General features: G+C 37.1%; 1 protein-coding gene and 1 long non-coding RNA gene across 3 annotated transcripts; one reads left to right on the forward strand and one right to left on the reverse strand.

Moving 5' to 3' along the window:
• Window positions 1-937: 937 nt before the first annotated feature.
• On the reverse strand, window positions 938-25,014 carry rasgrp4 (RAS guanyl releasing protein 4). 2 transcript variants are annotated; one of them, XM_027999385.1, is made up of 17 exons: window positions 24,879-25,014; window positions 16,738-16,913; window positions 14,991-15,102; window positions 14,749-14,811; window positions 14,534-14,665; window positions 13,444-13,585; window positions 10,392-10,565; window positions 8,925-9,041; window positions 5,831-6,106; window positions 5,658-5,738; window positions 5,329-5,433; window positions 5,121-5,230; window positions 4,169-4,319; window positions 4,056-4,092; window positions 3,293-3,424; window positions 3,003-3,205; window positions 938-2,181 (listed from the first exon to the last, which is right to left on the reverse strand). In XM_027999385.1, exons 1-17 carry the CDS (start codon window positions 24,893-24,895, stop codon window positions 2,071-2,073), a joined length of 2,139 nt encoding a protein of 712 aa, XP_027855186.1. In that variant the 5' UTR covers window positions 24,896-25,014; the 3' UTR covers window positions 938-2,070. The 2 variants fall into 2 exon arrangements, with proteins under 2 accessions (XP_027855186.1, XP_027855185.1); XM_027999384.1 differs by having other exon boundaries at window positions 14,749-15,102.
• Window positions 2,056-25,168, forward strand: LOC114133468 (uncharacterized). The gene is made up of 2 exons (XR_003593186.1): window positions 2,056-2,188; window positions 25,011-25,168. It is a non-coding gene; the product is annotated as an uncharacterized LOC114133468 (long non-coding RNA).
• Window positions 25,169-25,370: the final 202 nt, after the last annotated feature.

The following is a 25,370-nucleotide window of genomic DNA, read 5'->3' on the forward strand; positions in this document are numbered from 1 at the left end:
ACTACGACTTATTACGACTATCGTATTATATTTTGACTATTATAAAGTTGTTTGATAAGTTGAAATACGAGTTGTAATAAATTATATCACAAGAATTTGATTATTTCGACTTTGTTCTCATGACTATAAGAATAATCAGTTTTACGAGAAAGCAGTCGAAATGCAAGTCGTAATAGTATGACGAATCCAGTGAAAATACAAATCGCAAAAAATAGATTAAAAAATCATTAAGAGATTGAAATCAAAATTTGAGAAGTCATACTAATACAAAAATAGTCATGAGTATCAGTGACGTGCGGTCAGAGGGAAAATCATGGAAACATAATATATGATGATAAAATAATTTATATTGCTATTTTCACCCTGTGGTTTGTACTATAAAGTATTTATTTTTCATTTAGCTTTAGCAATTCTGATTATGTTTTCTCCAAAACATAATCAGCAGGAAGCTGAGCCTCACCTGGGATTGATCAACCTCTGGCTAACTGCACTGGCTGCCATTCTATGAGAGCATGCTCCTCCTGGCTGTATGTCGCCAATAAAATAGTTAAAAAACATTTAATGTATGAACTGATTTTCCATAATTTAGCTTATGTACATAATGTTCAGTGTTTTTTGTCACCAACTGTGTGTGTAACATGTTTCGTGTGCTGAGGAGCGATCAGAAACCAAAGAACAGATTGGAGGTGAGGCAGGCAGTTCTCTTGCCTCATGGCAGGGGGCGCTCATGATCCCGGACATTGTGACTCCACAACTGCAGAGTAAGAGACAGTAACAGCGAGCTAGCCATGGAGCTAGCTGGAGCTAGCCATACAGTAAAGTGCAGCGATATCACTTATTAATAATCACAAAATAAACATTAAGCCTAAAACCATACTATTGCAACAGACTGAATGTTCTGCTCTTTGTGAAGTAAATATGTTTGTTTTTTTGTGGCGTTGTCAGTTGCTATAGCAACTGTCTGCGCGTAGCTGCGTTGATACGGAGAGCGAGAAAGACGGTTTTGAGTTGTACTTTAACGGTTTTCCACTTTGCTGTGGAGCCCAGCAAGAAATTAATATCTAATGTCCGAGTTTGAGTTAACAGAATTATTCTACGGCGGCAGCGCGGCTATGGATGGTAAGTAAAGGTTTAGACCGCGAAATGTCCTCATGTAAACAATAACATGCAGGGTTTCTATATTTGTAAATATGATTATGATTAAGTCAATGAATCACCAGCCATGAACCTCACCGCACGTCACTGATGAATGTTGTATTATTTTGAATTCATTCTAGTACAACTTTATTCACGTATTACTTTAATTTTAATTTATTTTCTTACCGTGGCCCTAATACCTGGGAAGTGGGAACTCAAAGCTGGATTTTACCCAAGATAATGGCAACAACATGGCGATACCCATAAATACATCATTTCAAGTTTTACTTTCTCCCTTTAGTTTATGTCGTTTCAGACGCTACATGTAACATTTATTTGAGGCGCATTTTTACAAATCTATCTTGTAAAATAAACACGTTTCCACCACATTGCTGCGAGGGGCGGCCATATTGAAACAGGAAATCGGCCTTAACTGGGGGTAGTCGGTGTTCCAGTTTATTTTTCCCACTGGGAAGTCAGAATTTCCCAGCTCTTAGTAAAACTGGAACGCAGCAGTTTCAGTGAAATTATCAAATTCAATCCCAAATAAAGTCATGTGTTTACTTACCCAATTTACTAATCATTTGTCTTATAGCTGCCGAAGTTGAACTAAATATTTGTTTTTGCTGCTTAGTGTTAATTTCCTACCCTGCTCCTGTGTGTTTAGCCCAAGAAATGTCTGTAGGTTTGCAGAAATTCATCTTAGCACCAGAAATGGAAGGCACGTGTTCTTCAAATAAAACAAGGTTTTCATAAATTACACAGGAAACAAAACAAAAAAAATAAATGCTTGAAAACTCCAGAGTCAAACTAACAAGAACGTCACAACTATGAAGTCCATACAGCCAAGAGTCTGAGAAGTTCGACGTCGGCGGCGGAACAAACATGGCGGCGGCGCCGGTTGGCTTTTTGTCCGAGCAGAAAGAGGAGCGTTCAGTCCGGCTCTCGGCTTTTGTCTTTGTGCAGATGCAGCTCGTCCAGCTTGTCCTGAAGGAAGGAAACCGGCATGGAGCAACCTCTGCTTCGGTGCGGCAGCGTCTTGGCCTGGAAGGTGAGTGAAACAAGAAAACCGTTACAGGAAAACTGTTTAACCTCCGTCATCAGCGACCATGCTAACTAGCCTAGCAGAGAGAAACGGGGCGGGTGTAATCAGTGCGTAGATGATAGTGATTGGCAGAGCTAAGAGCCGCCCCCTTGCTCTGATTGGTTGTTTTTGACTGAGCAGTTTCTTTCTTGGGAAACAGAACCTGATTTTCCCCCCCCACAGATTATCTGTCTCACATTATACTGACGGTTACTACAAATGTATTTAAAAAATAAGATGGCGTATTAGGACTGAAAAAAGGAAAAGTATATTTCTGCCAAATAATTTGTGATTAATAAAAACATGGACATTTTTTATTAATCACTTTTTTTTAAGTCTAAAAAATTTGCTAGAAAAAACTCACAAATGTTGAGATTGTCTGAAATTTTCTAAAAAAAAAGAAGAAAAAAAGAACCAAAAAAGAAAAACGATTATGGTGTCGTAATAAACATTGTTTAATCAAGTATTAAAATCGACAAAACATCACTTTTCTTATTAAAATTTAAAACAATTACTGTTTAAAGTTAAAACAGCTTAAAACGAAGAGTGCAGTTTCCTTTAACTGTGATTTATTTAAAAAAAGATACATTTACAGGATATTTTTAGCACAGAGTATTTTTCACTTAAAGTAAAAACAAGTAATTAAAAAAAATCTATTTTACATACTGCAGCTTTAAATTTGATGTCAAATGGTGTCCTATAGTGTAATCTGCTCTTGTAAAAATCAAATTAAACTTGGTCTACAGAGCCCCTCCTTCTGTCAGGTGTGTTTACGTCTCACCCGTCTGTCAGGGGACGCATGTCCAACACAGTTGAGGTGGTTTCCCCTCCGGTCCCTCCTCTCAGGCGTCCAAACCCCGGGGTCGGTCTGAGTGGAGCGGTCCGACAGCGTGGAATCGCCCGTGTTCTGTGTCCAGTCTGACGTTACTCTGTTTTGTTCAGTGTTGTTGCTTGGGGGGAAAACGAAGGTCTCTTCTTCTGAACCTGGTGGATAGAATCACATATGAAGTTATTTACACAGAGGTGTGTGTGTGTGTTGTGGTTTGTATACATGGTGGATAAAGTACGCACTCCAGCTGTTGCCCTTGGTTCTGGATTCAGGACCGGGAGTGCACGGACACGACCCAGTTGTGTTTTTGTGTTTCTTCTGGCAACCCGTCCGCACCAGATCCCTGCAGTGTCTGTGACAGTTTATCCCACAATCTAAGAGCGAGAAGCACAACAAGAATAACATTTAACAAAACAATTTTAAGGTTCCCTTTAAAAAAGAACAAAAAGTAAACAGGTGAAGATGGTCATCTGTCGTTTGTAAAGTTACGTAGTTGATGGTAATTATTTGGGTTCTGTAGCTTAGCTTGTCAAAAGAAAAAAAATGTCATTCATATTTTCACAATGTTATTCACTTTAGATTCATAAGTGTCACAATCAAAAAGCTAAATATTTAGAACCAAGCTACATAATCAGTCAAATATTTAGTTAGCTAATTAAATGTTTAGCTCCAAGCTAAATATGTTGCACCAATCAAGCTTTATATCACATTGGACTAAAACAAGCCAAAAAAATCAACAGCTTAAGGCTGACTGAACTGTGCAGGGCACTGGATCGACAATATAAACCTCTATGTTCAGATGAGGTAAAATTAAATAAACCCTCTCAAATATTTTTAGGGTAAAATAACATGTTGACCAATAATCCCAAGGTATGTTGATTGGAGCAGTTATGCAACAGTCAACAACCAATTTCTTTAACTCAATGTCACATTAAGTCCTTTTTCTCCTTTAATAACAGTAAAAATAATTCATGTGTGGGTAATATCCGTCGGGCCTTGTCTTACCTTTGCAGTGGTAGCCCTGTTTGATGACGCCCCACAGCTGAACAGGGCAGAGACGACAGATTACGCTCAACATTTGGTTCAAACCAGAAGCACAACAAACCGCTGATACTCACGAAGCCTCCACACGTGTCACAGAACGTCGGCCGCTTGTACGTCGTCTCGTGGAAGTTATGCGTTTCGTTAAAGTTGTAGCCCAGCTTAGCGCAGACGGACATTCCTCTCATGAAGTAAGAGGTGATTTCTTCTCGGCTAATTTGCCCCTCCCTGGGAAGAAGAATTGACCAAATTAGAACCTTTAAAAAAAAATGTAATAGATCTTTTTTTTATTATTATTGTTTATTTGATAGGGACGGATACAAGAAACATACAATCTGATGCCTGCTTCATAGTGTTCATAACCATAGCTAGTTCATGACACCAGCAGAAGAAACTATAGCAGTTTTACACTTCAAAAGCAGAAAATCAGACCAAGTATTTTTGGCCTAGTTTCTAGAGCAAATATCTTGGTACATTAAAAATAAAACAAAACTTATAGGTTTTCTGTAAGATGTTTTAAATCAATAATCTGTTCATGCTGATGAGAAACACTAGTTCCACTGGCAGATTAGTTAACTTATAACAAGACATTTTTCTCATATTATAAGTGAACTAATCTGCTAGTGGAACTAGACCTGGGTTGCTAGGTTACGGGCTTGGCTTGGCTGGGGTTGCTAGGTAACGGTGCAGTGGAACATTCTACCAGTTGAACTAGAACTTTTTCAAGGTTTCAAGGATTTTTTAAAATTGTAATACCAGCTTTCTGTTTTTGTGGTACAAAATTTGGACTCAGGTCCCTGATTAAGACATCTAATAAAAAAAAATATATATATATAATAAAGTAATAGCCCATTTCACCAGTATTCAAGAATTATTGACTTAAAAGTTAAAACCAGCTTTTATTTCTTGCTTAAAAGTTACTTGTAAGTTAGTTTTGTCTTATTTCAAGATATTTCGCACCAGAAAACAGGAAATGACTTGGTAAAGTTTTGTGTTTTTTGCAGTGTGGGTCTGGCTAAGCATCCCCACCTGTCAGTCTCTTGAGTGCAGTAGGTGAATGGAAAGTTGGCTGCTATTTTCTCAAAGTCCTCCAGTGAAATGTAGCCGTCCTGGTTCAGGTCGTAGTTCTTCATGATGGACTGCAGGGGGCAGCAGAGAAGCAGAAGTTACTAAATGTCAGTTCTGCTTTAGAAGCGTCTGAATGCGCGGAAGTGAAAGGCAGGAGAGTCGTACTCACATCCACCATCTGTTTGACGTGTTTAGAGATGGTGTCGGAGTCGAGCCGGGGGGTGACCCCAGATCCCCATTCTGCCACTACCGGCGGTTTAACAGGAGCGACAGGCTGTGGACCGACACACCAAGGACTGTGAGAAACAAGAAGAAAAAGCACACCCACCACATAATACACTTCCCTAACGTACAACTCTTTGATGTGGCTGACTTTGAAGTATTTCTGCATTGGGCCTGTGCTTTTGGTTTCAAAACGTTACACCCACAGAAAGTGAGAAGATGTCCATTTTGTTTTGTGACAAACAGGTTGCATAAGCTCACTTCGGATCTCCGTACCTGAATCTTGGGGTTTTTGGGCTCCTTGTTGTATGACAGCTCATATATCTCATCCTCTGTGTAGTACAAATCTAGAGACAGCTAAAGATTTAAAAGACACATAAATTAAGATGTTCTTGAACTGCTTGGTGGCCATTTTTAAAAACATTTTTTGTTTTTCCTCTTGCCCCCACCGTGAGCAGATGCAGAAGGTCTTTGTTGGCCTCGAACGGCGGCTTGCAGCTGTGAATGGCCAGCAGGTCGTTGATGTTGCTGTACAGGTGCTGCAGTTTGCTCAGGTTGATCTTTTCCTCGTCTATGTAGTCCGGCAGCGCCTCGTTGAGCGAGATCAGGTCCTTCAGGTGGACACCCAGGATGGGCACCTTGAAGCCCCGGCATTCGTTGTAGACCCGCCTGTAGTTGCTGTAGTTGCTCCGCGAAGAGAGGAGTTCTGTGAATTCACTCAGGATCTGTTGGGCAACGAAGAGCGGAAAAATGTAAGGTTGCATCAACCTAATACGGTCAATCGATTAAAAAAATTAAATCATGATTAATCACGTTGTGATTAATGATATTATGATCGATCATGATTCATCACATCACGATGAATAATGATTAATCGTAATGTGTTTAATCATGATTCATCATGATGCGAATAATCATTATTAAACACATGATTAGTTATGATTGGTCGTGATTATGATTAATCATGATTCATAACATCATTAATCACATTTGTCATGATTAGTTATTAATGTGATTAATTGAAAGCAACCTGAACTTTAATCAGTTTTCGTTGCCCAAAAGATCCACGATTAATTTTAATTGATTGATTGATTTAATTGGTTGTAGCAGAAAGCAATAGTTGTTGCTGCGATACTGCACTGCAAAAACACAAAATCTTACCAAGCATTTTTTTTGGTCTACTTTCTAGTGCAAATTTCTTAGCACACTTGAAATAAGACAAAACTAGTTTACAGGTAACTTTTAGCAAGATATAAAGGTTTGTTTTAAATCAATAATTCCTCAATATTGATGGAAAAGTTATATTTCCATTGGCAGATTATTTCACTTGTAGGAAATAAGTGAAATATTTCATTGTCTTTGTAGCATCATTTCTGATAAAACCAACAAACCAATAAATCAGCTCAGATTTCAGATTGGCCAGTATGTCCATGTCAAACTGATCTTTTCCACCAATTTCTATCTTCCTCTTCCACCTGAGTGACAGATCGCACCTGCATGATCAAATTATTTCCAACATGTTAAGTTTAGATGTCAGATTGTGTTTTTAAACGACCTTTGGCAGATTTGACCTTTACAACATCTTCAGCGTGTTTTGACATCCTGAGAAACTGAAGCTTATCTTTGTTCTGGCATTTTCTCATTTACAGATTTAGCTTTAGCTTTTATTTATTACTTTTTTTTATTTTAGCTGGTTAAATGGCTTTAAAAAGCTACATATTCTGGTTCTCCTTTAAAATAATTTACATTTCGCCTTTCAAACAGAAACTTTACTGTTCATTTTAACTGAAACATGTGAGATTTGATCTGTATTTTCCGTGGCGTCCCTCAGGGCTCCACTGTAGGACCTTTTCTTTTTTTGGCGCACACTTATTCTTGGTTTGATTAGAAACATATTTAACAGATCTTTTGATCAAACTTGTACAGGTTGTTATATAGCGTCCCTCAGGGCTTCGTTTTAGGCCCTTTTTTTGTGCAAATACTCCTTCTTGGTTAGATAAGAATCTGTTAAACTCACTCTAAGCAGATTATTTCCGCTTGTACTGTTCATTTTAAGACTCTGAATCACTAAAATGATCAAACCTACTTAGTTCTTCTCATTTAGATTCTAAATGTTTTTATTTGTCCTCTTGAAAAAAGACATTTGAATGTCTCATGATGGTACAAATGTCTTCTATAAGAGTATTTTTGATGGCTGAATAATCAGAGAAAAGGGGTTTAATAAACATCAAAAAGTGAAACCATCAGGTGTTGCAGTGAAAAGTGCCTAGTCAAAGTCAAATAAACCATTTGACAAATCCACCTCACCTAAAGGCGTAGTCTGGTTTTGTTGATCAAAAATAGAATAGTCCGTTTTGCATTTGTCTTGGCTGCTGATATGGAAATATTAAGCAAATCCACCACACATCAGCATCCATATGTTAGAGAAGAAAAGTCTGGACAGCAAACAGGAAGCTGTAAACAGACTTTTCACTCTAACAAAACGCTTTAAAACATCACAGGAGATCATATCTGTTAATCTACTGAAAGCTGATTTGTGTTTTTGCACAAGTCTTACTTTCAGTGGCCAGAATCTAGTTTTTTATTTTTAACTAAATACTTTTAAAAGTTTGTTTTACATCACTGTGTAGAGAACATTGATCATTTTAATTAATTTACTTGTTTAATTAGAACTGCAGCTTCAGAGGCAAAGTCATAGTTCATAAGCTAAATATTTAGCCTTAAGCTAAATAATTAGCTCTGATTCACAAGCTAAATATTTAGCTGGAGGCCAAATATTTAGCTTCTAACTAGATACTTTGAAAATAAATGCTTTGTTTGAAGCTAACTATATATTAATTAACAAACTAAATATTTTTGTTTGCTGCCTAAATAGTTTGAAATTAAATATGTACATTGTAAAGAAATTAGCTTATTTAGATTACTAACTAAATAGTTAGCTTGTAGCTAGCTATTTAGCAAGTTAAACTAGCATCCTAAATAGCTTGTAGCTAGCTATTTATCAAATTAAACTAGCTTGCTAAATAGCTTGTAGCTAACTATTTAGCAAGTTAAACTAGCTTGCTAAATTGCTACGAGCTAAATAGCTTGCATCAATGCACTGTGGGGATAAACTGTTGACTTTTATGGATTAACCAATTAAGAAAAAGTCCTTAATTTATAATTTATATATTTATTTAACAAAAAATTTAACCAAGTGAAGCGAAAATTGTCCCTAAAGAAGTTCTGGGTTGAACGTATTTTCAGATAAATCCGATTTTTTTAAAATTTATTTTAAATGAAAAATGTATTTCTTTTTTTTACAGTTTTGGCTTAATTACTGCTCTGACTATGTTATTCTTTCATCAAATGGCCTTTTTTGAGTCTGTATACTCTACATAACTAAGTATTAATTGATTACCAAATTAGTTGACAGTTATTTAAACAGCTGATTAATCTCAACTAGTCGTTTCAGTCTTTTGGAACAAACCAATTTAATCACTGAAGCCTGGAGGAAAGCAGTCATCAACACGGACTGTGAGGTTGAGTTTAGTACTGAAATACCTTAGTGATGTCAGGGGGCAGCAGGTTGGACGTGTCTTTGAGGCGAGAGATCGAACTGTGACAGAGGCCTCCGGTCACCGCCATTAGAGTGTTAAAGTTTTGCAAGGCTCTCAGTTTCTACAGGAGGAAGAAAAAAAGCAACTTAAACGATTCGAAAATGACCCCATGACTCCCTACACTGCAAAAACACAAAACCTTACCAAGTATTTTGGGGGTTTGTTCTAGTGGAAATTTCGTAGTACACTGGAAATTGGACACAACTAACTTATAAGTAACTTTTTAAAAAAAAATAGGTGCTTGGTTAAATCAGTAATTCCTTAATATTGATGAAAAATGACTAGTTTCACTGATATATTCTACTTATATCAATTCCCATTTTATGAGTGAAAGAATCTACCAGTGGATCTAGTTATTTTGTATCTTTCTATTTTTCATCAATATTAAGAAAGTATTTAGTTGAAACAAGCTCCTATATCTTGCTGAAAAGTTACGTCTAAATCATTTCGTCTTATTTCAACTACATCAAGATGTTTGCACCAGAAACTCGACCAAAATATTTGGTCAAATTTTGTGTTTTTGCAGTGTATAAGTTACAGAAGTACAGTATATTTCTGGTTACTTGAGCCACAAGTGCAACATGAAACTCATTATGCACTGCAAAAACACTAAATCCTATTCATAGTATTTTTTGTCTAGTTTCTAGTGTAAATATGTTAGTACACTGTAAATAAGACAAAACCAACTTAGAAGTAACTTTTTAAGGAAGAAATAGGAGCTTGTTTTTGGTCACCCCAAGGATCATGAAAAAGTACCATTTCATAAATAAAATCATCTGCCAGTGGAACAAGACTCTTTTTTTCATCAATATTAATGAATTATTAACTAAAACAAGTTCCTATTTCTTGCTGAAAAGTTACTTCCAAGTCAGTTTTGTCCTTTTTCAAATTTTCTGTTTTGCATTGTAGAAGTTACAGAAGTATATTTCTGGTTACTTGAGCCACAAGTGCAACATGAAACTCATTATGCACTGCAAAAACACAAAATCGTAAGTGTTTGTTGTTGTTGTTGTTGTTGTTGTTGTCTAGTTTCTAGTGTAAATCTGTTAGTACACCTGAGAGAGGACAAAACTGACTCGGAAATAAGTTATCAGCAAGATAGGATCTTATTCTAAATCAAGATCTTTAAAATATAAACCAATTAATTCCTTAATATTGTTGAAAAAGTAATACTTTCATTGGCAGATTATTTCACTTATAAGAAAATTTTTTTCTGTTATAAATGGAATAATATGCCATTAGAACTAAAACTTTTTCATTAATACTGATGAATGATTGAATTAAAAGCTCCTCTGTCTTCCTGAAATGTTGCTCTGAACCAAGATATTTGCACCAGAAGCTAGACCAAAAATATTTGGTAATATTTTGTGTTTTTGCAGTGTGATAGTTAAAGTAGTATGTTTCCGGTTACCTGAGCCACATGGATGTACTTGGTGAAGACCTGGGCTCTCTGCTGGGCGGTGTGTCTGCTGAGGATCATCAGCTGGACCCACTGCGAGACGCCGTTGCACATCATGACGGATCGCTCCAGCGCCGGGTTGTCCCTCACAGAACCTCGCACCACGTAGCTGCGGTAGTCCAGGAACTGATCAGAAAAAACGCATCGCATTAAAAATCAAATCAGCATCTGAAACTGTTCGCAGATTTTACAGATTACTTTTCAGTTTCTATCCTCTAATCTGTGACTAAAAGAGAAACGCGGTCACTTTAAGATGGCGCTGCAGGATAATCTCACGCTGAAAATGTGTGAAAACACGCCCTTTAACCTGAGCACATTCGGTCAAAAAGGAAAAAACACATCTTTAGAAATAATCTGCAGCAAAATCCCCAAAGTAATGCCTAAAGGCACTCATAAATATTCATATAAAATACATTTCTTTACTTAAATAATAAATTAATTAGTCTCTAAAAACCTTTGATTAGTAATAATCAGTAACTTCCTAAAATGACCTGAAGCAGAGGTCAATTTCTCCTGCTCGCTCTTCAATATGGGAAAGACAGGAGAGCATGTTGATGTTATTGAACATTTTAGCTTGATGTTTCAACACATCATGTTTCTAACTAAAGGAGTGATTCTACTGAAACGATTTATCGGATTAGTCGTGATTAATCGATTATTGAAGTAATTGTGACCTAATTTAACTATTGATTAATCGTTAACTGGAGTATACAGACTCTAAAAAAAGACAATTTAATGGAAAAAAACAACATAATCAGAGCAGTAATTAAAACAAAACTTTACAAAAATGCAAATATTTCAGATAAAAACCTTTTGCCTGTAACTATGTTTCACCCAGAACTCCTCAAGTGGACGTTTTAGCTTCACCTGGTTCAAAATATCTCCTATTAAACACCTTTTGTGATCCAATCATTAACCAGAAAAATAAACAGATCAGCCCTGTGCTGTTCTGATGTTAGCAGAAAGAGCTTCTAGCATGTTGATGTTAAACGTATTTTCCTTAACAAATGATCAAGCGTTCACAAAAAGGATGCTGTTGTTGCATTTTAGGTAATAAAACATTTATTTCTTATTCGAAATAGCAATTGGTGTATTTGTTTATTTACCTTTTTAATGTATTTGTAATATTGTATAAACATGCGGAAGTGGTTAAATGAGAAACCTGCAGATTGTGCCATTTTAAATCTGATTAATCAATAGAATAATTGATTAATCGATAGAACAATCGATTAATTGATAGTAATTGATTATTAAAGCAACTGTTAGTTGCAGCTCTATCTTGGTTGTATTTCTAGTCACTTTAGCACCCTCCATTGGAGCCATTTTCTAAGCTGTGTGCAGTTTGTCCCCAGAGAAGTGGCACAGATTATGACATTTAGGTCATTCAAGGCTTTGTGGGTGAGCAGATGTAGAAATCAAACTTTGTGCTGCACTCTCAACCAGGTGGCACCGAAACTGATGTCATTTTGCATGAGAGAAAACAAAACACAAAGTTAATGTAGTTTATAGTGCGGCCCGGAGGCCAGCTGTTTTGGACTAAGTTTTTGTGGCCCCCAACTTCTGTTCAAGAAAGATATCAATTTGTTTATCAAACGTTTTATTCCTAATCTGCGTGAAATTATTAGTGGCATCATTTTCTTATAATAGAAAATGTTATGTACAACTCACCAATTCGTCTTTTTACCACAAAATGTTTATAACAAATCGTACCACGTCTATCCAGAGGGTCTTACAGAAAATATGACTTTGCTGCATCCAGTTCAGTTTTTACACTGCAAAAACACAAAATCTTACCAAATACTTTTGGTTTAGTTTTCAGTTCAAATATCTTAGTTCACTTGAAATAAGACAAAATACAAACGTGTTTTAAGTCAGTAGTTCCTTAACACTATTGAAAAGATGTAGTTCCATTGGCTGCACTTTCACTTATAACAAGTTTTTCCTGCCTTACAAATCAAATAATCTGTCAATAAAACCAGAACATTTTTATCAATATTACTGACTTAAGCTTCTATATCTTGCTGAAAAGTTAGTTCTGTCTTATTTCAAGTGTACCATGATGCTACTTGGTAAGATGTTGTGTTTTTTTGCAGTGTATGTTTTCCATTACAGTGGCTGAATATTAACAAGAATTTTGAAATAAATCCTGTTCTTATAATTCAGCATAAATTTGCTCAAATGAGTCCAAAACCAGATGACTTTCTCTTAATACAGCAAACTTTGAAAATTTTGGTTCTACAGTGAATAACTTTCTTTTCCTACAAAATAATTGTAAAAAAATGTAAAAATTTGATGATTTTATTTGCTTGATTTTAGTTTTTAGGTTTTTTTTTCTTTTCCAGCAAATAATTTTGACTCAGTGATTCTGGAAAACAAACATTTTGAACACTCTTCACATAAGGGTTTTATATGAGTCAAAATCAATAATTATTGAATAGGTTTTTGTTTTAAATGTCTGAAATTCTGCCAAACTAGTAACCTGACCTCCAGTTTTCTCTCCACGCCGTTGTTTTTATTTTTAAGCAGTTACGCAGTACTGCTTGTTTTAAACCTCATAAAAGGCTTAAAATAATAATTATTGATAAAATTATTATTACGTCAATAATTCAAGATTATTGACGAAATCTTGAATTTCATCAACATTCAAGATTGTTGACTTAAAACAAGCTCATAAATCTGACCAAAAGGCTACTTATATCCTCAGAAGGTAACCCGGGTTACCTTCTGAGTAACACGTTACTCAGAAGGTCATTGCTAGGCAACGAACTTGAAACGGCTTCTTTCTCAGAAGGTTGTTGCTAGGCAACCGAAGAGCGAGTGAGTTAGTTGATTCCACCAACTTCTCTTAGTGGTTATGAATAAGAGTTCAGTAAATGTTGAATATTCTATCAGATATATTATCTATTGATATTGATCACATATTTATCCTGGTATATTTTGTTATTGATTTGTTGCCCGGCCACAGCAGTCATCTGTTTACACCGTCTTTGAGCTGCAAACTTGCCGAGACGTTGCAGAAGTTTTTGAACTCCAGGTAGCTCAGATGCTCGGCCATCTCATCCGGCTCCATGTGGTCGAATATCAACGACACCTTCCTCTTCTTCACCGAGGGCGAAGGCGCCTGCGATGCGTTCACATGAGGGTTTCTGGGAAAAAAATAAATAAAACAAGCAAAAGAAGAGAATTAAGACAGAAATAGACAGACGTTTTATTTATAGAGAGAGTTTTCAGACATGCCCAACGGAGCAAAGGACAACTCCTGCAGTACATGGTGGTACACTGCAAAAACACAAAATCCTACCGAGTATTTTTGTCTAGTTTTTAGTGTAAATATCTGTTTTGTCTTTTTTCAAGGGTACTAACTCACAGGCAGCTTTTTAGACAGACATCGGAGCTTCCTTCAAGTCAATAATTCCTTCATATTTATAAGAATCATAAGGTTATTTCACTTATAAGAAGATGTTTCTCCATGTTAAAAGTGAAATAATCTGCCAGTAGAAGTACGGTAATAGTTAATATTAAGAAATTATTGACTTAAAACAAACTCCTATATCTTGCTGAAAAGTTACCTGTGCTTTAGTTTTGTTTTATTTCAAGTGAACTAAAAATATTTCCACTGGAAACTAAACAAAAAATACTTTTTTGTGTGTTTTTGCAGTGAATGATTTGTTCCACACTGCAAAAAACACAAAACATTACCAAGTACTTTTAGTCTAGTTTCTAGTGCAAATATTTAAGTACACTTTAAATAAAACAAAACTAAAGCACGAGTAACTTTTCAGCAAGATATAGGAGTTTGTTTTAAGTTAATAATTCTTGAAAATTTATTATAGTTCCACCGGCGGATGATTTAATTTATTACAAGACATCTTTCCCGTCTCTTAAGTGAAGTAATCTGATAGTAAAACTAGAACTTTTTCGTCAATATTCAACATTGCTGACTTAAAACAAGCTCAGATCTGCCCAAAAGGTTACTTATAAGTTAGTTTTGTCTCAGTTCAAGTGTACTGAGGCGTTTTACTAGAAACTGGACTAAAAATACTTGGTAAAACTTTGTGTTTTTGCAGTGTGTCTCTAACAGCAACATGACTCACGGGCAGGATGTGTCGATGAGCTGCGAGTGCGTCTTTTCTCCGTCCAGCCGGACCAGCTCCCACAGATCCCCCATGGTCTGCTCCAGGAGGGGGTCCTTCTCAAAAACGGCCGGGAACTGGCTGATCCACTGCCTTCCCCCCGGAGCCCAACACAAAGCATGTTTACGACTCGCAAACCGAGCCGGAGGACCATTTCTGCCGCTGCCCTTACTCACCTGACCAGGTGGCAGATCTGCGCCCGCCTCAGTCCCCGTTTGTCTACCGGACAATCCTTATAAGTGACAGGAAATAGAGTCAAAGATTCAAACCTGAATGAAGGATATGAATGTGAACTCCAAGCTGCTCTACAGGAGTCCAAACAAAGCGGCGGCTGTTCGCTGATCTGATTATAACTTTCTAAACATGTGATTTTGGAGCAGAGCGCCAGTCGGTCCAGCAGCAGCGGCTCAAAGGATATAAGGTGAGGAGTTTCTGGACGAACATCTGAGACGGAACCACCCAGCTGTGCATCATCAGGGTCATGTGGACCAGTTGCGAACCGCGGGAGCTGGAGGTCTTCCCCTCCGAATCTGGGAAGAAAAACACAACGATGCGTTTATTGGGATGAATTTATTCAAAATAGGACAACGTAGAGCACAGAGATGTGCTGAACCAGTGGAAATTGCTCATTTCCACTTTTCTCCCCCCAAAATATGAAATATTAAAATTCAACATGTAGCAATACAAAACATGAAGAGAAATGAAAATGATCACCACACAAACCATCAGAAGAACAATACCCTGCAAAAGCACAACATTTTACCAAGTGTTTTTGGTGCAAATATCTTATTACTCAGAAATAAGACAAAACTAACTTATAGGTAACTTTTTATTAAGATATAGGAGCTTGTTTTAAGTCAATAATTCCCTAATATTGATTAAAAATACTATCTCCATTGGCAGATTATATCACTTGTAACATGGGTAAAATGGGTTAAGTGAAATAATCTGCCAATAGAACTGGTACATTTTTAATAAACATTGAAGAATTATTGATTTAAAATAAGCTCCTATGTCTTACTGAAAAGTTACTTGTAAGTAAATGTTGTCTTATTTCTCTGGAAAGTAAACCAAAAACACTTGGTAAAACTTTGTATTTCTGTAGTCTATAATGTGTGTCGCACTGCAAAAACACAACATCTTGCCAAGTTTCTTGTCTGGTTTCTAGTGCAAATATCTTAGTTGACTTGAACTACAGCAAAACTCATTTATAAGTAACTTTTCAGCAAACTATATAATCTAAAACTCAAAATATACCATGATTTTAGTAACTAAGTAAACAGTATTAAAAGTTTCTCTGTAGAGAGCTAATTGAAATTTAGGACAACACTGTCTTTAATTCAACGGTTTTCTAAAATATCGGATTTGGAACAAAAATGTCCAAAACAAACAATAATTGGAGGTCTTTTGTGACCTGCAAAAACAAAGTATTTTTGGTGTAGATTAATGTGTAAATACCTTATTACACATGAAATAAAACAAATATATATATAAAAATATTATATATATATATATATATATATATATATATATATATATATATATATATATAAAATAAAAAATAGATATAGAAGCTTATTTGAAGTCAATAATTTCTTAATATTGAAAAAGTTCTAGTACCACTGGTAAAATGTTCCACTGCCCCGTTACCTAGCAACCCCAGCTAAGCCCAGCCCGTAACCTAGCAACCCAGGTCTAGTTCTACTGGCAGATTATTTCACTAAAAACATGGGAAAACTGTCTTAATATAACTGAAATAATACCCCAGTTGTACTAGAACTTTTTCATCAGTATTGAGGAATTATTGACTTTAATCAAACTCCTATATCTTGCTGAAAAGTTACTTGAAAGTTTGTTTTATCTTATTACAAGTGTGATAAGATATCTCCACTAGAAACTAGGCCAAAAATAGCTGGTTAGAGTTTGTGTTTTTGCAGTGTAAGTGACATATTTCTCACCAGATCTCCAGGTATTTGTGTTTTAGTTGAGCTGATTGATTTTTTTTTTAAAAAAGCTTGATTGTATGAAAAATCCCTCTTCCCCGTTTTTGTCTCTTACGCTTCGCTTTCCCTCCATTATGTAACCTTGTTTTGATGGCGACTAAAGGCACATGACAAACTCTGTAGGCACGTGTGTGTGTTTGCAACAAAAAGCAGGAGACGAACCGAAACAGTTGAGGCAGCGCTGGATGAGCTCGTCCAGGCTGGCGGCGCTGGCGCTGGGCGCAGAGCCGGGGCTCTGCAGGGCCTTGCTGATGTCCTGCGGACTGGGGCATGTGTTCCTCCGGCGCTGGACCAGCTTCCTGCTCTTCAGCCCGCAGGGAGTCTCAGCATTGGGTTTCCTTAGAGCGAGACAGAGGAGTTTGGGGGGCGGGGGGATAGAGAGCAGCAGACAGATTTAGAACATCAGTTGTCTAGAAATAAGTAGAGCAACTTGTGGCGAGCTCGGCGCGGGTCAGCATGTGCAGAGGCGCAGCGCCTCACATCAGATAAACTGAGCTGCATCGCTGCAGCTCTCTGAGGCGTCACGCACAGAAAGCAGCTCAGCTTCAGACTCTGCAGAGAGACACTGGTTTGGTTTCATTATTCTAAATCCCACAGAAAAGCCAAATGAAAGAGAGCTGCAGCCTTTAGAGGTTTTTAGGTTTATTTACACATTTCAATGCTCTGCAGAAACATAAAACAAAGTGTTTTTGTCTAGTTTTGTCTGGAAATTTCTTAGTATACTCAAAGTAAAACAGAACAAACTTACAAATAACTTTTCAGGAAGATATAGGAGCATGTTTTAAGTAGTTCCACCTGCAGCTTATTTCACTTACAACGTGGGTGGGAAATATGTCTACTTATAAGTGAGATCATTTGCCAGTGGAACTAGAACTTTTATTAAAATCGGTATTCAAGAATTGCTGACTTAAAACAATCTCTTGCGTCTTCATAAAAAGTTACTTTTAAGCTAATTTTGTCGTATTTCAAGTGGACTAAGATATTTGCACAAGAAACTAGACAAACATAGCTGGTATGATTTTGTGTTTTTACAATGTGAAACACTTTAGGCACTGCAAAAACAAAATAAGTCTTTTTGGTCTGGTTTCTAGTGCAAATATCTTTGAAATAAGAGAAAACTAACACTTTTTAAACTTTTTATGAGGACATAGGAGCTTGTTTCAAGTTAATAGAAAGTTCTAATTCAACTGGTAGAATATTCCGCTGCACCGTTACCTAGCAACCCCAGCTGAGCCCAGCCCGTAACCTAGCAACCAACTTCTATATCTACTGAAAAGTTACTTGTAAATGGTAAATTCTAAATTTTGTCTTACTCCAAGTGTGTGAAGGTATTTGCACCAGAAACTAGACTAAGATACTTGGTAATATTTTGTGTTTTTGCAGTTTTTATGCTAAGATTATTGAACTATTTTGCAATTGCTGAGGAAAACTAAATGAGACTTAAGCATGTTATTATAAATACGTAGTCCACAAAAACCCCGTTGAGCTTATTGAGTTTTAAACGAATCTGTTAAGATACGTTGCAATCCGGGGGAGCCCGAAAAAGTACAAGTTACGCCATTTCTGGATGCCGTCGCCGTGGGAACACGTCGCACGCACACATATGGAAACGTCGCTAGTGCAATTCTTCTTGTGAAATACTGGAAATACGGTCCTGTTTGAAGTTATTGGCTCAGCTCTGCCGAGTCACGCAGGATGAGAGCTGTGACGTTTCAAGGTCCCCTTCACAGATGCCCGCTTTTTCTGCGTGTCATGATTAGATTTATGCTTCCTCTTCAAAATCCACATGCGCCGTTGAGCAATATTCAACTTTATTTCACAATAGCAACTCTATGATTCTGTTGGCTCCCTTTTTTAAAGTGCAACTGAAAAAACACAATTTTACCAAGTAGTTTCATCTAGTTTCAAGTGTAAATATTTTATTACACAAAACTAAATGAAAAGTAACTTTTCAGCGAGAAATAGGAGCTTGTTTTAAGATGATAATTCCTTAAAAAACTCTTATTTCTTGTTGAAAAGCTACTTCTATGTTAGTTTGGTCTTATTTTAAGTGTAAAAAGATATTTGCACCAAAAACTAAGCAGTAATGCCTGTAAGACTTTGTGTTTTTGAAGTGTAAAACACATTATTATCTGTAAAAACACAAAATCCTAAGTATTTTTGGTCTAGTTTCTAATGCAAATATCTTAGCACGCTTAAAATATATTTACAAGAAGTACAGTAGATTATTTCACTTATAGAAAAAATTTATTATTAGTGACAAAATTAGTATTTTTTAAAATAAATAATAAAGAATTATTGACTTAAAACAATCTCCTATATCTTTCTGAAAAGCTACTTCTAAGTTAGCTTCGTCTTATTTTAAGTGTAGAATCATATTTGCACTAGAAACTAGACCAAAATACTTGGTAAGATTTTGGAGTTTTGCAGTGTATAGTGTCAAAAGACTGTAAAACTATTCTAATCCTGGTTTGTTTTGGACATTTTCATTATGAGTCTCTTATTTTAGAAAACTTATGAACTACAGACAGTGTTGTCTTCAGTTCATTTTTCTACAAAGAACATGGAGATGCTAACTGTTGAGTTGTAAAATTGCTGAACTCATGGTACATAATCAAAGCTTTTAGCTGCTACATCTTGCTGAAAAGTTGCTTGTTGCCCAGTTTTGTCTTATTTCAAGTTTAATAATATATTTACTCTAAAAACTAGACCAAAAGTACTTGGTAAGACTTTGTGTTTTTGCAGTGGAGCACTCATTAGGAGAACATCAGGTTCATGTTGCAGTGAAGCTTGTCGGGTTCGTGTCCGTCTGAAGGGAGAGCGATCTGCATGAAACCGTGTCAGCCTCTCCGCTGACGGCTGTACCAGGAAACGCAGCCGCTTCGGAGAACTCGCAGAGAAGTTCCCTGAACGGCCAGACTTACATCCCCTTCTCTTCACTTCTGTGTGCGCGGCTCATTTCCCCCGGCCTGCCAGCGCTCGCCACACACACACACACACACACACACACACACGCACAGAAAACAGGAGCTTCAGTTTGTGCACAACACACAGGGTGACATTAACTCGTTTATTTATACCAACAGACGCCCCTATGCGCAGCTGCACCCAGGTAGAACGCCACACACCCCTCACTGGTGACCCCCGACCCGCTGCATCCTCACTGCAGCGCGGCAGGTGGTTCATGTTAAAACCTGCAGGCCGGCGAAACTCACCTCCTCCCCCCTCCACACACACACACACACACACACACACACACACACACACACACCCTGCCTACTATATTCAAAACACTCCCCAGTACAGCGTGTACCACTGTGGTTCAGCTCACACTGCACTGCAAAAACACAAAATCTTACCAAGTATTTTTGGTCTTATTTCTAGTTCAAACATCTTAGTGCACATAAAATAAAACAAAACTAACTCACAACTGAAGTTTCAGCAAGAAACGGGAGCTTGTTTAGGTCAATAATTCCTTAATATTGATTTTCAAATGCTAGTGTGACTGGTAGATTATTTTACTTATATCATGGGAAATACTTTTTGATCAATATAAGGTATTACTGACTTAAAAGAAGCTCCTATATTTTGCTGAAAAGCTACTTTTAAGTTGGTTTTGTCTTATTTCAAGTGCACTAAAATATCTGCATTAAAAGGAAGACAAAATATTTCAGTGTGAAACACAAAAAGTACCGTTTGTCTAATTTATAGTGCAATTACCTTAGTACTTGAAATACATAAGACAAAAGTAACTTTTAAGTAGCAATATTGTATTTTTGGAGTGTGTTTATAAGGAAGAAGCAGAGACAAAGATGCTAAGACAAACTGTTTCTCCTTTTCACTCCTTTTATTAAACCTTCTAAAATAAAACCCCAAAAAGTTATCTTTACACCAAAAACTTCAAGTAAATTAAAAGTTAAATTAATCGCAGTCCTGACTGAGTCAGTGGTTTCCCTTTCATCTGTTTGCCCTTTGACTCGGGGTGAATCCGCTTGGAAGCAGTCACACACACACACACACACACACACACACACACACACGCACACACGCACACACACACGCACACACGCACACACACACACACACACACACACAAGCAGAGCCTGAAAGCGCTGACGGGGAAACGTTGCTGATGTCATCACGTTCGGCAGGGAATTTCCCCTCGACTTTGCGTCTCAGGTGCGACTCGCCGCAGTTTCCCTGTTTTTCACCGAACAACCAGAACAGAGACGGCGCTGTTGGTAAACATGCAAATCTCAACACAAGCGGACTCTGTCTGCTCCGCTCATTTGCATCCAGCTCTTTCCTCAGAGTCCGGCGGATTCTGTGATTCTAAATTTAACGGCGCTTCCAGGGAAACTGGACTTTCTGGTGAATTTATCGGCTCTGCCTTCCATTAAGTGGAATGTTGGTTCAAATCAAACGATCTTTCAGTTGAAAATCATTTTTTTCTCTCCAATTAAAAATGAAAAAGTAACTTTACCTGCACAATAATAAATTTATTAAGACACTAATGTGAGGTTTGGCTTAATGTTTGCAGTAGATCTGGGTACTATCTAGTTACATTTGTAACTTTTTAGGAAAACATTTACTTTTAGGAGTATTTTTACTACGTTGTACTTTGAGTAATTTTATTATGAAGTATTTCGACTCTTACTTGAGTAAATTTCTGGATTTTCTACCCACTAAATGAAAAACGGACATGTTTTAACCAGAAATCCACCAGACAGACACACAGCTGCAGTTTCTGTTAGAGTTTCTGAAGTTTTTTATTGAAAGAAACTGATTTGGAAACATTTATTTTACCTGATTTTGACATATTTTGATACCTATATGAGTTGTTGTCATCTTGGTCCTTAAAATACCAAAATTTCCACTTAACTTTATATTTTGCTCCATCTGATGATGTAATTTTTAATTATTGAATGATTGGTAACTTTTAACCAAATACTTTTTAACTCTTTCTTCAGTATTATCTTTGGGTACTCTGCCCACCTCTGGTTTACAGTTATTTAACTTTTGGGGGAAATTATTCTCCATTTTGTTGGTTTATAAATAAAAATTTCGCTTCTAGCAACAAAAATTAGGTTTTTCTTCTACAATTTTCACTTTGTTTTGTCAAATGTGTTTCTGAGTAAAAAGAAACAAAAGCAACAAGTAAGACAAAATGGATATGTTTTACTTCACATTTTTCAGCGTAAGAACGTAAACACTTTGCCTTATTGGCCACACAAAATTACTCCAAGGGCCACAAATGGCCCTCGCGCCACATTTTGAACTCCCCTGTTTTGGGGGGAATCTGTTGTTAAAGTGACCCAGAAATCAGCGTCTCTGTTTGCGCTCCCCGTCCCGATCCCGGTCGCCTCACTCTGGCAGGGGAAATGCAAATTCCTGGCTTTCTTTTCTTAATTGATTAATTGATGCTCCGGCCCTTTGAAGGCCTGGATTGTGCGCGGCTCCCTGCGCTCCCCTTCTCACACTCTGGGCTCTTGTTCCCTCTGCATGAAGGGCCATTCATCTAACACTGCACTGCAAAAACACAACATCTTACCAAGTATTTTTGGTCGAGTATAGTGAAAATATCTGAGTGCACTTCAAATAAGACAAAACTAACTTATTAGGAACTTTTCAGCAAGAAATAGAAGCTGGTTTTCACTCACTAATTCCTTAATATTTGTGAAAGAAAAGTTCCATTTGCAGATTATTTCACTTATTACAACATATTTTTCTATTTTTATTATAATCTGCTAATGGAACAATAAATTTTAATTTTTAATAGGGAAAAAATGTCCAGTTTACTTTTAAGATTATTTTAATTATAACTACTTCTTTTATGATGAACTATTTACTTAAACCAAGCTCCTAGATCTTTCTTAAAAGTTACTTGTAAGTTAGTTTTGTCTTATTTTGAGTGTACTGAGATATTTGCACTAGAAGATAGACAAAAACAAACTTTACATTTTGTGTTTTTGCAATGTGAAATATATAACAAAACATAAAAAATCTTACCAAGTATTTTGGTTTACTTTAGTGCAAATATCTTATGACACTTAAATAAGACAAAAGTAACTTAAAAGTAACTTTTAAGAAAGATATAAGAGCTTGTTTTAAGTAAATAATTCCTTAATATTGATTTAAAAAGTTCTACTTATAAATTAAATAATCTGCCAGTGGAACAAGACATTATACTTTAAAATTTTATACTTATAACTCATGTTTTGCATCAATAATAAGGAATTATTCACTTAAAACAAGCTCCTATATCTAAATTACTAAGTTAGTTTAATGTACTAAGATATTTGTAATAAAAATTAGACCAAAAATAGTTGGTAAGATTTTGTTTTTTCAGTGTATTATGCAAAGTTTAATTAATTTATGCTGATTAAATCCAATGATTATTGCTCACAGCTGATGAAAACCCAAATTCAGAGTCAGAAAATCCGAATATCGCAGAGCACCAATCAGAAAACAGGATGTTTGATGCAATCTTACAGCAGCTGTTGGAAAGCCTGCTGACTTGGCAGTTTGACCAGCCGACCGTCACAACCAGGATGAGCTTCTTAAAGAAGCTGGACGTTCACAGACTCCTGTCGAGGCATGTTAACGGAATGTTGAGTGGAAGGATAAAATTAGGTAGAAGCAAGAAGGATGAATGCTTCTACCCTTCAAGCTCATTAGAGAGTTTGAAGGGAAATTTATAAAATATGGAGATTCAGGAAGTATTGGCTCTGCACAGCTAAAACACAAAACGTTACCAAATGTTTTCGGTCTAGTTTCTAAATATCTTAGCACACTTAAAATAATGCAAAACTGACTTACATGTAACTTTTCAGCAAAGATATAGGGGCTTATTTCATTTATAACATGACAATTTTCAAATGTAAAAACCATTAAAGAAAAAGTCAAAACCACTTTTTTCTTGCTCTTTGTGTCAACTATGCTACAAACACAGCCCTGTTGCCATAGCAACTGACTGACAACACCACTAATGTATCAGGATTCAACACCAAAACACACACAAACATTTCCCACACAAAGAACAGTTTTATGTTTTAAGGCTTGATGTTTATTTATCTTTTATTATTAGCTGATCTCTTTGGTAGATTAGCTACAGCTGCTATTAGCTAAGCTAACACTGCGGTCGTTCGTTTGCTATTTTAAACACCTGCTCTGTTGATGATTTGTCAGAGTTGTTTAGGTCCCCTTTCTTTTTTTTATTATTCAGTAACTGGACTGAAACGCACAGAATCCTGCAGCACATCTGCATGTTAAGATTGTCATAGTCACGCTAGCATAACTTCCTAAAATTCTTTCCTGACCTTTTCTAGTTGTTGTAGTGTAGCAAAGCACTGAGTCCCTTTTTCTCTTATAGATCAGGCGTACATTTGAAATTTAGCGCGTTATGTTAACAACTTAACAGCTAGATCCAATGCTAGTCATGTTGGCTAGCAGTTTTTTGCCCTCCAAAAGGGGGATGGGAGCAGGAACTTGCACGTGTGACGTCACGTTGCAACATGTTTCTAAATTAGCATAAGGACAATTATGTAACCCACAAACAATGGCCCTTATGGGGCCCAGTTTTCAGCCCATCTCCTCCCTATTTGGGCCCAAATGAAATCAATTCTTGGGAAAGATGGCAGTTAAAAATTAGTTTCCAACTACTGAGAGAAACGAAGGCCGTCCTGTCCTAACAGACTTCTTGTTGGTTTCTGTCCTCCTGTGTTAATTCAACCTTTTCCCCAGAGGGAGGGGAACCACGGTCGTGTGGGGGCTCGTTCGGGTCGTCTCTAAACGAAGCCGGGCCAGAACCCACGCGTTCATTCCAGTCAATCTGATAACGCCTGCGGTCACAACTCCAGCAGTGGAAAACAAAAAAAGTACCAGAGAAAACACCAAAACGGGACGCAGTCCAATGCAGCGAATGCAAACTGAGATGTCATGGATAAAAAACAGAAAACGGTTCAGCTGGACAGAGAAGGAAAATTAAAAACAAAAAAAGCAGAAGACGTTTTCCACAGAAAGGCTGAGCGGTTACACACAGCTTGAATGTCAGGGCTGGTCTGTGTGCAGTGTACACACGCAGAGATAACTTCTCCTGTCTGACAGGTGAGCAGGTTACACACACACTGATTCTTCTTTTTGCAATAAAATGAACAAGAGAAAAGAAAAAGGCTCTAGAAGCGGGAAATAAAAACCAACAGACTTTTGTTTCTTTGAACCTCTTGCACAAAAACCACACCAACACTGCATCTCACATTTAACCTCAGAGTTCACAGATCAGCGCCGCTGTCTTTTTTTTTTACCTCTTGGTCTTGTTCATTGCAGCGCTCTCCTCCTCCGGTGGCGATCCGCTCGGGCATCTGAGCTACAGCTCCATGGCTGACCCCTACTCTTCCTCCTGCTCCTCTTCCTCCTCCTGTTGTGTGTGTTTACAGGCGGGCGAGATGAGGGCCGCCTCACTCACAGAAGTCATCCACGCCCGAGGAAACCGGCCTGTTGCTCCGTCTCTCGCTGCTGCCTATCGACCGCAAATCAGCAGCAGAGCAGACCTCATGCTGCCGCTTCCTGCAACAAATTAAAGTTTAGAGAAGGCGCCTGAAACGAGCTTTTTGGGTGCAAGTGCAAGAGCGGGCAGGTTTCAAGCACTTGTCTCCCTTCAACATAAACAAGTCAGCATCTTAGATGGAGGAACTGACTCTGGCAGAGAGGGGAACTTACAGCAGTTTCTGTTGTGTGTGTAAAAGTGTGTGTGTGTGTGTGTTTGTGCGAGGGGGAGGGGTGAGCAGCAAATACAA

This window comes from Xiphophorus couchianus, chromosome 18, assembly GCF_001444195.1.
Source record: "Xiphophorus couchianus chromosome 18, X_couchianus-1.0, whole genome shotgun sequence".
In the NCBI taxonomy this organism is placed as follows: Eukaryota; Metazoa; Chordata; class Actinopteri; order Cyprinodontiformes; family Poeciliidae; genus Xiphophorus; species Xiphophorus couchianus.

Bases quoted from the DNA above. Each gene is read 5' to 3' on its own strand.
- rasgrp4 (XM_027999384.1), bottom strand. From the start codon at position 16,847: ATGCCCCAGTCCGCAGGACATCAGCAAGGCCCTGCAGAGCCCCGGCTC. The intron at 14,666-14,748 runs GTGAGTAAGGGC...TCCGGGGGGAAG, and splicing joins CAGATCTGCCACCTGGTCAG to GCAGTGGATCAGCCAGTTCC. The intron at 10,566-13,443 runs GCAAGTTTGCAG...TTTTCTGATCAG, and splicing joins AAAACTTCTGCAACGTCTCG to TTCCTGGACTACCGCAGCTA.